Here is a 12,632-nt window from a genome sequence, read left to right on the forward strand (position 1 = left end):
CCATCGGCCTTAAAAACATTGGGATGGAGCAATACTCTGCCTGATACCAACACAGTTTTGCTGCAGCCTAGCTCCAAGACAGTGGCCCTTGGCAGCTCTGAAAACCCCCCACACACTCCCCCAGCTAGCCAGCCCCACAAGGCTCTGCTTGCCAGCTGCATCCAAGAGTGCACCCTTTCTACAACTGCTTCAGATTAATTGACTTCCATCTTTCCCCACTGGCTGTATCACTCTTGTAACCACGGTTACATGGGCCAGGCAGTTAATTGCCCCTTCAGCGTGCAGCTGTGGGCATCGTTAACACAGTGGCAGCAGCAGGGGAGGAATTAGAGATAATGATCAGTCTGGGTGGTGTCCCAGCTGTAGGGAGTTGCAGCACTCAAGGATGGCTGCCTTTTCCAGCTTGCTTCAAGCAGGGAGGGCTTTGCAGAGTTCTTGTTTACATTGTTTTTTTCAACCAGCAGAAACTCCATTCGAGTGGAAGAAGATTGTGTCATAATAGCTGGTATCTCCTTGATGGTTCAGGATTCAACCAAAGGCTTTTTATATGAGTTTTGTGTGTGCAATAAATGCAAAATTGGGGCACGAAGCACTAAGGCATTTAAGTTGCTGGCTCTTGCTCCATGGTAGCTTAAGGTGCCGGAGAGGGTCATGTGTTACACTTCATGTATTGGCCTTGGTTGGTGGAAGGCCCTGGTGCTGTATGGTCTCTTAGGTACAAATCTGCTGGTCATGAAGGGTAGATGGCCAGAGATCTTCCGTATGTCATCTACCATTTAGACAAGCATTGTACCCATTCTCTTGAGCAGACTGGCTGGGACATGCTATAGAAGAAATTATTCTTTATGTATGTTAGCGGAATTCCAAGCCTTTCCAAAATGCAACAGTACGCGGGAAATCCACTCTCTACCACCCAGTCAGGAGTGGTTTAGCAGAACACATTGTGCAGACTGTGAAACGTGGGGCAATGGAGATTTTTTTTAAAAAAAGTCTACATGTTATCTTTCCTCCATGAATTGCAGGTTGTAGGGGGGGGGGTCTCAGCCTGGGGTGCGAGAGGTGCCTCTCCCAAGGCGGAAGCCAAAGGATTGGGGCACTTTTTTTGCCCCAATAGGCCCCCCACGGCATGGAGCCAGCATGGCATCAAGAAGCACACACCAGACAGAACATATAAGGATCCTGAGAAACAATCTTCTCTACATACCTAGCAAATGCAAGTATAAATGTGAGTGAAGCTATGATCCAGCAAACAATTGATAAGTCATTACTAGTAAAGCTGCCCCAAACAAGCGGAAGGGGGAGGGGAATGCCCGATCCCGAAATGACTGAGTTTAAAGCGGGAGGCTGAAAGGGCGGCTCAAAGGAAGCGGATTGCGATGAAGTGTGCGGCGGATCAGTGAGAAAGCAATAAATTTCAGACTTACGGAGATTTCAGACTTTCCTCTAGTATAAACAATGACACAGCGGGAGGAAAAATGGCGTTGAAAGCAAAACTTAAAATACGAACTGCCAGCACAGCATCGACGGTCACTAGACCGGAAGTAACCACAGACTTTCCCAAACTGACTGCTGTAGCTTTGCGCCCTCTACTGGACCAGATGATCAACCTTAACGTCAAGCTGGAGATGTTGCAAAAGGAACTCAAAAAAATTTCAGCAAGAAAGAAATAAAGCGGATGTTCCTGAAGCAACAACAGAAAGCAGAAGATGGACCTGAGAAAGTGGAGGAGAACAAAGACACAGAAGAAGAAGAGAAAGATGGGGGAAGGCTGTGATACCCTCTCGGAGAGTCTGGCAAACTCTTTAAATCTGAAGCAGAACTAAAAATTAATTTGGACTGATAAGAGGAAAGGAAATTGCAAATTAGCTTAATTCTGATAGCCTGTTTGTCTATTGTAACGCATAACTTCGATTCTATGATATTTACACTTTAGCTAACGAGACTGTGATTGCTTGCTTGACATGTTTGCATTAGTAATCTTTATGCTTTACTACTATGTTAACAGAGACATATCAATAACTTTATATGTCTGTATTACGGATCCTTGGTACTCTTATTTTAGGTTTTTCCATTACCCTGACCCTGTAGTTTTGTAGATTAGAAAATAAAAAAATTTTAAAGACAAATTGCAAGCACCACCCTGAACACTCAGGGGAAAAAAATGTTTGCTTTATACTGAGCATTCCAGTTTGTTCTCCATTGTATTTCTATCAAGCCTTCTGGCACCATGTATAGCTATTAGCTGAGCAATTCACAACCACTGGAAATACTGCTTGTCTTGAATTGTGGACAACTCATGAAAACCAGCATGACAGTGGAGGTGGAAGAGACACTCCCAAAGACTGGATTTTGGGTATAGTTCAAGGAGTGAGGGGCTTACAGTCTGCTGGAGTGAGAATGTCTGGGGGAGGGGGCCATAGCTCTGCTCATTGCTCCTTATTTAAGCTGCCTTTCTACCCAGGCAGGTCTTTGGTCTATCAAGGTCAATATTTCCTACTCTGACTGACAGCAGCCCCCCCGGGTCTCAGAGGTATTTCACATCAACTACTCCCTGATCCTTTTAACTGGAGATGGTGGGAATTGAACCTGGGATCTTTGGCATGCAGAGCAGATGCTCTGCTACTGAGCTGTAGACTCAGCCCTAAATTGAGAAGATCTGGTTCCTGTGCAGCCCAACAGCACCTCATAGGATGTAATCTGCAGTCTGCATTCTAGCTTCAAGCATCACCTACCTGGTCCTCATCATGGGGCCCCGGGGACCAAGCATGGCATCTCAGAACCTATACGACCCTTGGCTTTTGGCCTGCCTGCTTCTCTTTGGACAGTTTGGTACTCTGTGGGCAGCCTGAGCCTGCCTCCGGACGTCCTGGATGCCTGACTTGGACTGTACCTGTGGCTTTTGGCTCTCATCCAGCCTTCTGAAGAACTGACTAGTGCTGGATTTTGACATTGTCATCTCACCCTGGCATCCCTGCCTCTGCTCTGAGCAACCGTTTTCTAGAGAAAAATTGGGCACCATGCTGGCAAACATGTCTTGGTCTGTTTCAAAACCACCTAGAACAGGTTTGGGTTCACAGTGGCCCTGAGACAGTCTATATGAGGAAGGGGCCAGTGCACATTTTCATGTGTCTTGCTGGGATCCAATGGACTCCCCCTAGAAAAGCCACAGAATGGCAGCTTCCAGCCTCTGTCTTGGTCTCTTACCTCCCCTTTGCGGTAGACGTGCGGAAATGCAGATCGAGTAAAGAAAGGAAAAAAGCAATTTTTTTTGGCCGTCAAGTCACAGCTGACTTGCAGCCTCCCAAAGGGGTTTTCAAAGCCACAGACATTCAGAGGTGGTTTGCCATGGCCTGGCTCTGTGCGGCGACCCTGGTATTTCTTGGTTGTCTCCCATCCAAATATTAACCAGAGCTGACCCTGCTCAGTCCTGAGATCTGATGAGATTGGGCTAGTCTAGACTGTCAGGGGAAAAGCATACACGAAGAAATTATTTTAAATTCCTTTGGCGAGGAGGGATAGCTAATTACTCAGCAACAAAATTCAAGTGCTTAGAAAGGCCTGCCACAGTTCAGGTCATGCCCTGTTCAAGGCAGTCTTTGAAGTAGATGGTTAAATCAATCCAGGGCTTTTTTTGTAGAAAAGGCCCAGCAGGAACTCATTAGCATAACAGGCCACACCCAACAGCAGAAATTCATTTGCTTATTAGGACACACACACCCCGACAGCACAGCTCATTAGCACATTAGGCCACACACCCCATGTTCGCAGAAGTGTGGTTATCCAGACACACTCACCTTTTGCTTCTTATTCTGTTTACCTTGTTTGTTGTCAAAATCCAGGGCTTTTTTATAGCAGGAACTCCTTTGCATGTTAGGCCACACACCCCTAATGTAGCCAGTCCTAATGAGTTTCTGCTGTTGGGTGTGGCCTATTATGCTAATGAGTTCCTGCTGGGTGTGGCCAACTCGGGAGCCAGCCGGAACTCTGTTCCTGTGCGTTCCTGCCCAAAAATAGCCCTGAATTATCAATCCCAAATTATATAAATCTGTGATAAAGAAACTCTGTGTGTGTGTTTTTTAAAAAAACATTCTTGCCATTCTGTGTTTGTCTAAGTAAGTAGTCCTTCGCAACATTAGTGGCTGTCCATCTATTTAGATTGTCAGTGTTTTTGTCTATGCTCAGTTTTGGAGGGGGGGGGGAACCCCGACGCAAATCTGTTCGTTGGGCAATGCAGTCATTTGATGATGTACCAACCATACCTGGGGGTGGTGGGTTCGTGTTTGATCATCATCGTCATATCTGTTAAGTGTGACTGTTGAACACATTCACTATTTCATTGCATCCCTCCCTCCAAGTACTAAAACTACAGCTGAACATCTGTACGTTTCTGCCTTAAAACAAAGGAATAGGAAGGAGAGCCTAAGATGATGATGTTTCCATGGAAAAAATAAATAAATTTGTTAGACTCATCTTCCAGAACACCCAATCACTCAACAAATAAAACAAAAAACCCAACAACCTGAAAAAAGGACAGGGAAGTCTTGGGATCAAAATGCAGAACTTCACCACCACCCCTCCAGTCATGGTATTGAATGGTATTGATGGTATTTCAATACCAATCAGAAAGTTCTGCCCCATTTTTAATACTGCCCTTCCTCCAAAGAGCTCAGGAAGACTCACATGGTTCCCCTCTTCTCCATTTTATCTACACAACTACCAGTGAGGTAGGTTTGGCTGCGCAGGAGAGTAACTGGCCCAAAATCACCCAATGAGTTTCATCGTTGAGTGGAGATACACCCTAACCCAGGGGTGTCAAACATAAGGCCTGGGGGCTGGAACCGGCCCGTCCAGGGCCCTTATGCAAGAGAGGGAGTGCTGGAGGGGAGTGGGCAGAGCCACTCCATTGTGGCTTCAGCGTGGCAGAACAACCTCGTCTGCAGCAGTCAAGCATTGTGGGAGCATCTGCCCAGTGCTGCACTGCTGCCTCTCCAGTCTGCCTATGTGCGTTTTCCTCTGCAGCCCCCTCCCAGCTAGGGTTGCCAAGTCCATCCTCCACCCCCAGCGGGGGACTTTGGGGGCGTTCCTGGAGGGGGCGGGGCATCCTTGACGTGATGACATCACGTTGGTGACGTCCGCCGCGCCCCCCCCCCACCCGCGCTCCGGATCTCCAGAAACGGCAGTTCCCTGCACTTAAAGGCGCCGCGTTTCCCCTTTAAGAGCAGCTGCATTTCCCTTTGAAATGCATGAAGCTGGCATTTCCCTGCGAGCCTGATCTCAAGCGGAGATCGGGCTTGGGAGGAAACACAGGCTTGGGAGGAAACACAGGTTCCACACACTTAAAGGGAGAGAGAGGGGTGGCTGTGGGTGTTGGGGGTGGGGCTTCCCCCGCTGGCCATCTGGCCGGTGGCGGGTAGAAACCCCCCCCCCCAAAAAAAACGGGGGACCCCTGGCAAACCAGGGGGGTTGGCAACCCTACCGGCTCCTTCCGGGCCAAGTGAGGATGCACCAACTTGGAGATTACCATCTGCTGTGCTTTACACAGTTTCTATCTCCGGTACCTGGCATTACGTTTTATGGCACACATTTATGTCAGATCCACCCTTGTAACAAATGAGTTTGATACCTCTGCCCTAACCAATGCACCATCTTTGACTTAAAATTAAGATTTCCTCTGCCAGTGTCAGGTTCTGCCCTAGAGGGAGACTCCATGAGGGGAAAGCGACCACTCCCCTGTGGTCCTCAATACATCTTAGACTCCATGCCCTCCTGGACCTTCAGGAGAAAGACCCCTTGCTATCTCTGTCACAACTGATTCACATACAAGAGCCAGAGGCTCAGGCAGATCAGCAACCAACTCCCATCCAAGAACTGGAGTCTCTGATGGATTGGCAGCCCCCCCAAGTGGTCTGTTCCACCCCAGTCTCCTCAAAGAGCGAAAAAGATGAAGAGGCAGGACTGAAAAATTCAACAGGTGGGGGAGTGCATGCCTCGGACTTTCCCTCCTCTAAGCTCTGCACAGGAGGAAGATGCCTGTCTTTGAGTCTTGGCTGGATCAGGGTCTCAACTCTTCCTACATGAAGGGGTGGAACAGTGGCTCCCTTTATAACTCCTCGTTTGAGTTTCCCATGCTGCTGGTTCAACAGCTCTCTAACCCAGGTCATGGTAAATCCTGGGCAGCTCCTTGCAGCAAGGCTATCTATCTTGACCTGATCTTGGATGACCACCAGCAACCCTGTGCTTTTACTCCCACTGGATCAGGTAGAGGACGGGAGAGCGAAGCACCCTGATGAGTCTGAAAATTGGGGCATTTCTTGCATCTAGTGGCTATATACGCACACCTCAGAAGTCCAAAAGGCTGGGGCAGTAGCAAGCCAAGTCATTTATGGAATGGAACGTGGGCCTGTGAAAATTCCGAATCAGCCTTGAATGGGGGGAGGGGGGAGTGGCATTGCAGTGGCAAAGGAATATAAGACTGAAAATCTCCTTTGATGCTTTTTAATCATTCTTGCACAAGGGGAGGAAGGCTTGGCTCTGGTAACCAGGGAAGTATCTATGTCCGCAGGTTACATCTGGGATTTGTTGGTAATATCCATCTATAGATCTGTGGGCCTTGTTTGCTTACAAGGTTATCAAAGCAACTGAGATACTTCCACAACTGATAGAAATTTGGAATTTGGTACACGTATACTCAAGGACATGTCGTTAGGAAAGTACTAAAAGTGGGATGGATGGATCGATTCCTCTTGCCAAAATTTCAGACTATCTGTGACGTCCAGCTTGAAGTAGTAGCCAGTGCTGCAGCAATGTGCAACTCAAGCTATCCAAGCAACAGGCTGTTTGCTTACTTCCCTTGAGCAGTTATGGAAACAACCTGGAGAAGGGGGTGGCTTCTGTGATGTCATGGTTGCAGGATTCTATGAGATTTAGAATGGTGATGTCATAATGCAGGAAGGAGTGATGGTTTAGTAGATGGTGGACTCCATACATCAGTGCAATGGCCGTGCAGCATACAAATTCTATGGTGAGAACCTAGGGCTTGGTTGCGGAGGATTATGGGAAGGTTTGGGGAGGAAATTGCTCCCCTTCTCCTTGGGGAATATCAGGCCTTGGCTGCCACCTTCTCTATCTTTCTCCAAGAATGATAGATATGTCACTACTGGAACTTTCCTTCTGCACCCCACCTCTAGAGCCCTGTTCACAAGTTACACTAAATGCTTGTACAATCCATGTACAGTGTACACTTGGTTTTTCTTTATATATGTGTGTTGAGTAATGCAATGCATGTACAGCTGAATTTGTGACTGAAACTGCATGTTTATCCAGTTACTTGTCCCTGGGTTCATGAATAAAGAGAATGAGCATTGAATTTTTTTCTTACAAACAGACATGCACATGTATATGGAGGGTATACATCTATTCACTGTAACACACAAACAAGGCTTAAGTCTCAGTCATTTGAACACAACAACATCGTCAGATATAGATTGATAGCTTTCTCAGATTGACTGAGAACTCAAGGGTGGTTGTTACTTTATTATTTCTGTCTTTATGCTTCTGCACCCAAAGTCCAGGCCAGTGTCCCCTCTAAGCTGAGTTAGTGTGAGCTAGCTCACAGTTCTTTTTAGCCTCCAGCTCATACATTTTGTCTTAGCTCAGGAAGGATGGCTCCAGAGCAAACTAATTTGCGCAGTAGCCAAATTGCTTGCTCACAACTTTAATGCCAGTAGTTCACAAAGTAGAATTTTTGCCCCCAAGACTCCACAGCTTAGAGGGAGCATTGGTCCCCTGGTGGTAGCCAGGCCAGTAGGTGTGGGCACCAGCATCAATTTCTGTGGGATGACAGGCCTTATTGTTTTAGTTATAAAATAGTAGAAAGGCCTTTGGTATATCACTAGGGCTGCCAGCTTTGAAACTGGTCCTTCTACCTGTCTCTTGAATATCCATTTAATCAGCAAAAAAAAACAGGAAGTACCAGGTTACGTTTACCTCCATGCCGTGACAAGCTTCAGTTGCCCATTTCTACACAAGACATTTTTCTCCTAGCCAGTTGATGATGTTACGCATCATCAAGACCGATGATTGTCCCAAAAGAGGTTATCAATAGTTCCAAAATATATCTCTGCTAAAGTGAAAAAAGGTCAGACTTGGTGTTCTTGTGTGTACTTTGTAAGAGTTCAGCTGCCATTTCTGGTGCCTGTCGGCAAGGCAACCAAAATGGCAGCCAACTTCATCTAAGTGGAAGTAACCTTGCAGGCATTCAGGAAGCCTTATAGGGCGTGCTTGCTGCATGAGTGTGAAAGGCAGCTGGCACAGCCAAGAGGAAAGGAAGTTTATCACCTCTGGCTCCTGGGTGGGTGCAGCAACGGCAGGAATGAAGAGAAGCAACAGTTATAAGCCACTGCCACTTCAGGCAGCAATATATGTTGGACATCTACTATGGGAGAACCTTCTAGCAGGCAGCTTAGAGATCGGAGTGTCATATAACAAATTAAAGAAATGTTCTGCCAAAGGGGTTTTTTTTAAATGTCCCTTGCATATAGAAAGCTAGCATGTCAAGAAAAAGATGCATAGATACATAGCATGTCAGGGAAAAGATACATGGGGATACGTCATTTTAAATATGACATTTCATTTCAATACATATTAATTATAAACTTTGATAGTTTCAGGAACAGAATCATATTTTGAGCCTTGAGGCTATCCTTTGTTACTTTTTAACATAAGAATCATGCATTGCGTATTACTTACTTCCCCACCCATACTGATATCTCAGGGCTTTTCCACATGGCAACACTTCACTGTGCAAGCCATATTGTGGCTACAGCTGCTGTGCAGCCCATGAAGTGGCCATTCCCCCTCCGGTGCCCCAGGGGTCTTTTTCAAGGATTTCCCACCCACCCCCGGTGGCTCAAGTGGTTAAGACGCTGAACTGCAGGCTGTGGAAGGTCAGTAGTTCAGCAGTTCGAGACCCAAGTGTGCCGCATGATGGAGTGAGCTCCCGTCTCTAGTTCCAGCTCCTGCCAACCTAGCAGTTCGAAAGCAAGAAATTGCAAGTAGATAAATAGGTACCACTTCCGTGGGAAGGTAACAGCGTTCCGTGTGCCTTGGTGTTTAGTCATGCCGGCCACATGACCACGGAAACATCTTCGGACAGCGCTGGCTCTTCGGCTTGGAAACGGAGATGAGCACCGCAACCCTAGAGTCGGATTCGACTGGCTTTCGAGCAAGGGAAACCTTTACCTTTTTACCTTAATTCACATAACCATTAATTCACAGAAGAGAAAAGCAGGTGGTTTGGGGGGGGGAACCCACTTCTCAGCAGCATTGATCCTGAGTGGGGGGGGACCCTTGTGCAAAGCCTCTCACTGTGTGTTTTGGGAGCTGGGTAGCCTAAACACAATGGTCCAGATTGTGGGAATTGGGACCTACAGCAAGCAGAAAAAGCAGTTGTGGGTGCTAGGATATCTCCCCAGATACCTAAAACATACATGTGTCTTTCTCACATTCCCAGACGCCTGACCTGCCTCCAACTGGAGGACGGCCAAATCCTGATGCGGAACCAGTCGAGGTCAACTGCAAAGACATCACTCGGATCCAGGTATGTTCTTCTGATGCCTGTTTTCCTGTGACTTGATCCACCACCCAGGGCTTCTGGCATGAGAGACCACGAGAGAAGCAGGGCTGGTGCGAGGTTTGGGGGACTTTCACCAATGTGCTGTCTGCGGGGACATCCTAGACTTGGCTATGATACACACAGGCTGAGTTCAGACTGGCAGTTTGGCCCGATATAGGCACGTTTCACAAATGGATTAAAGGGGCCGGTTCACACAGCCACAGCTGTCAGGGGTTCCCCAGCCGTACTCAACCTGTCCTATGACGATTCCCTACCGAGTTTAAAAAAGTACCAGGTGAAAGCTGTAGCAAACCCTGGAGAGTGCGTTGATCCCACTTCCCGGAAGTGTGCATGCTAAAAGCCACAAACAAGCCGCATTGCTGCGGTGTTGCGCCTATGCGCATGTCGCCGGACTGAAAAAAAGCCGCTTACAGCCGCACCTCCACCAGGGGCGGGCAAACAGTGCAAATGCTCCCTTGTGCCTCCTCCCCAGTAAGCTCCCGCATCAGTAGGTGCAGTGCGACCGGGAATCCCCGGCACAACTTGGTCCGGGTCTTTTTGATACTATTCCACCTTTGCCCCCTATGCTCTGGCGTATTAACATCATGATTGCCTGGCCCCTAAGGGGGGAGCGAGGCGCCTGGGCACGGCTTAGATGATAAGATCTTAGGAAGTAGTTATGGAAGTTAAGATCTCCCCATCTTGTCTAAATCTGTTTGTAAATTTGTTATTGTATTTTACTGTAATTTATTGTTTTTAAATTATGTGCTTACTGTTTTAACCTCGGCACATGGTGCCCTTGTTAGCCGCCCTGAGCCTACGGGGTAGGGCGGGATATAAATTCAAATATAAATAAATACTTTTCCCCTTTGAGCAACAGTGAGCTGATATCCGAAGGGATGTGACATAAATGTACTAGCTAAACCAACAGCCAAATGCAGAGCAGCTTACTCAGAGAAGTGGGTAAAGCCACAAACTGAATAATGCATCAAATGAGATGCAATGTGGCGTCATGGTTAGCGTGCTGGACTGAAATCTGGGAGCACTGGGTTTGAACTCCCACTCTACTCACCACGTGACCCTCAGCCAGTCACCCTCTATAACCCTATTTGACTGAACAGGATTGTTGCACAAAGAAAATGGGAACAGGAGTAGAGATGTAAAATTTCCGGAAATTTTGAAGCTCGGGAAAAAACCCGTTTTTTTTCCAGTTTTTTTCGGGGGGAAACGGAAATTTTCAGAAAAATCGAAAAAAATGCTACATTAGCATTTCTTTTGTTTTTTCTAGATTGAAAGATTCTGTTACTTTAGGAACATAAAATATGACTATGGACATTTTTATTTGGCATGAAATTATCACAACTAGCATATTAAAAATATAGTGTATCCAAACAATTATTACAAACAGAATACCCACCCACATGCAAAGACAAAACTGAAACCTTTTATTTTCTTCTGACAATAGCACCTCCTAAAGGAAGAAATGCATCTTGTTCTTGCATTGGAGAGTTCAGTTTTGTCTTAAAATATTTTATTCATCATGTTAAAATAAAATGTTCCATAGTCAATTTTTCCAATTTCTTTTCTTTTTTCAATGTTTCCAATTTTTCGGAAAAAACAAAAAAGGCTTCAGGAAAAAAAAACGGAAAAAAACTGGGTGTTTTTTCCGAATTTTTCCGGGTTTTTTCTGGGCCTTAACATCTCTAAACAGGAGAAACATCCATGCTGCCCTGACCTCCTCAGAGTAAAGCTGAAGTAAAAAATGGGCTAGCTCGATATGGTGCAGAAATTAAACTTCTGAACACATGTACCCATTTTACAGATGAAAGGATACTAAGTCTGAGGGAGGGCTTGCCCAGTCAATTCACTGAATCCACAGCAGAGCACCCAAGCGCAACCAATCTCAAAGCCGGCTAGATGGTGAAAAGGAGACAGACATAGGGTTAAGTTTTTCCACGGTTCACTCCCCACCCCTTCAATAGCTCCACAATTTTGTTTTCTTCCCATAGGATAACTGGGATGTGGAAGAGTTTGTCTCACACACATGCATGGGGATATTCCTCCATCACCCGGCCTATAAGCTGCTCTTGGCGGGTTTCATCATCACCAATGCGGTCAACATTGCCCTGCGAACGGAGCCGACATTTGAAGAGGTGGGTTTGCCTTTCCAATCTGAGGCAGGGGTAGTTTCGTAGAAAAAGAGCTAGGGGAGCTCATTAGCATATGCCACACCCCCTGACATCAGGGGCCCAGCGGTGGACCTGCAAGGCCGGCGGGAGTGCGAGGAAGCCCCGCCAAGGCCCTCCCTGGCCCCAGGCAGGCAGGGGTGGGGAGAGGTGGGGAGGAAGCAACTTACCCCTCCCTCTTCTCCTGCCTCCTCCTGGCTGAATGAGGGCCGGAAGCGGGGCGGCCAGAAGCAGGGGGTGTGGCTTCGTCGTGTGTCCTGCCCCCCGCCCCTCACCCGGGGGAACTGTGATCCCCTGCAATCCCCCCGAAATGACCTCTGATCTGAGGTAATGCCAGGGAAGCGTTTGCTTCTAAAGGGGGTACAGTAGGGTTGCCAGCCAGGGGGTGGAACAAGGAAGGAGATAGCATTTCCTGGCTATGTGAACTGAATCCTGTCTACCCATGAGGTTCAAGGACTTAACTCAGTCATGATGTCACCATTTCCCCTCCTACCCATTGGTTGAGGGGCATTGGTCCCTCCCTGGAAATGTTGCAGTCTTGCCTAGTGGACCTAGAGTGACCCTCCTGTCTGCAAGGCATGTGTTCTGCCCCTGAGCCACAATCTCTTTCCATACCTCTGCTTCTCCCTACCTCTGCTTCTCCCTTCCAAACTGTCCCTATCAGCTTGCTTTGCTCCCTGTGAGTTTCCAGATCTGTATTTAGGAGAAGCAAATCGACTCAATGGATAGATCAATGTGTGCGTCCTCCATCCCACGTCTCACAAGGCCTCTCTGTGTCTTCACCTTTGCTCTTTATCCAACAGACTGCAACTGACTCACTTCCTGTAGCTATT

The 12,632-nt window shown here is 47.2% G+C and overlaps 1 protein-coding gene across 1 annotated transcript in view; it reads left to right on the forward strand.

The window, feature by feature from the left end:
* Positions 1-12,632, forward strand: part of CATSPER4 (cation channel, sperm associated 4) — a 36,358-nt gene that overhangs the window by 687 nt on the left and 23,039 nt on the right. Inside the window, exons 2-3 of the mRNA XM_015410237.1 lie at positions 9,512-9,598; positions 11,623-11,766. Of these exons, the coding sequence (XP_015265723.1) occupies positions 9,512-9,598; positions 11,623-11,766 (231 nt within the window). The remainder of the gene's footprint in view (positions 1-9,511; positions 9,599-11,622; positions 11,767-12,632) is intronic.

This window comes from Gekko japonicus, unplaced genomic scaffold (genome assembly GCF_001447785.1).
Source record: "Gekko japonicus isolate JY-2015 unplaced genomic scaffold, Gekko_japonicus_V1.1 scaffold1200, whole genome shotgun sequence".
NCBI lineage: Eukaryota > Metazoa > Chordata > Lepidosauria > Squamata > Gekkonidae > Gekko > Gekko japonicus.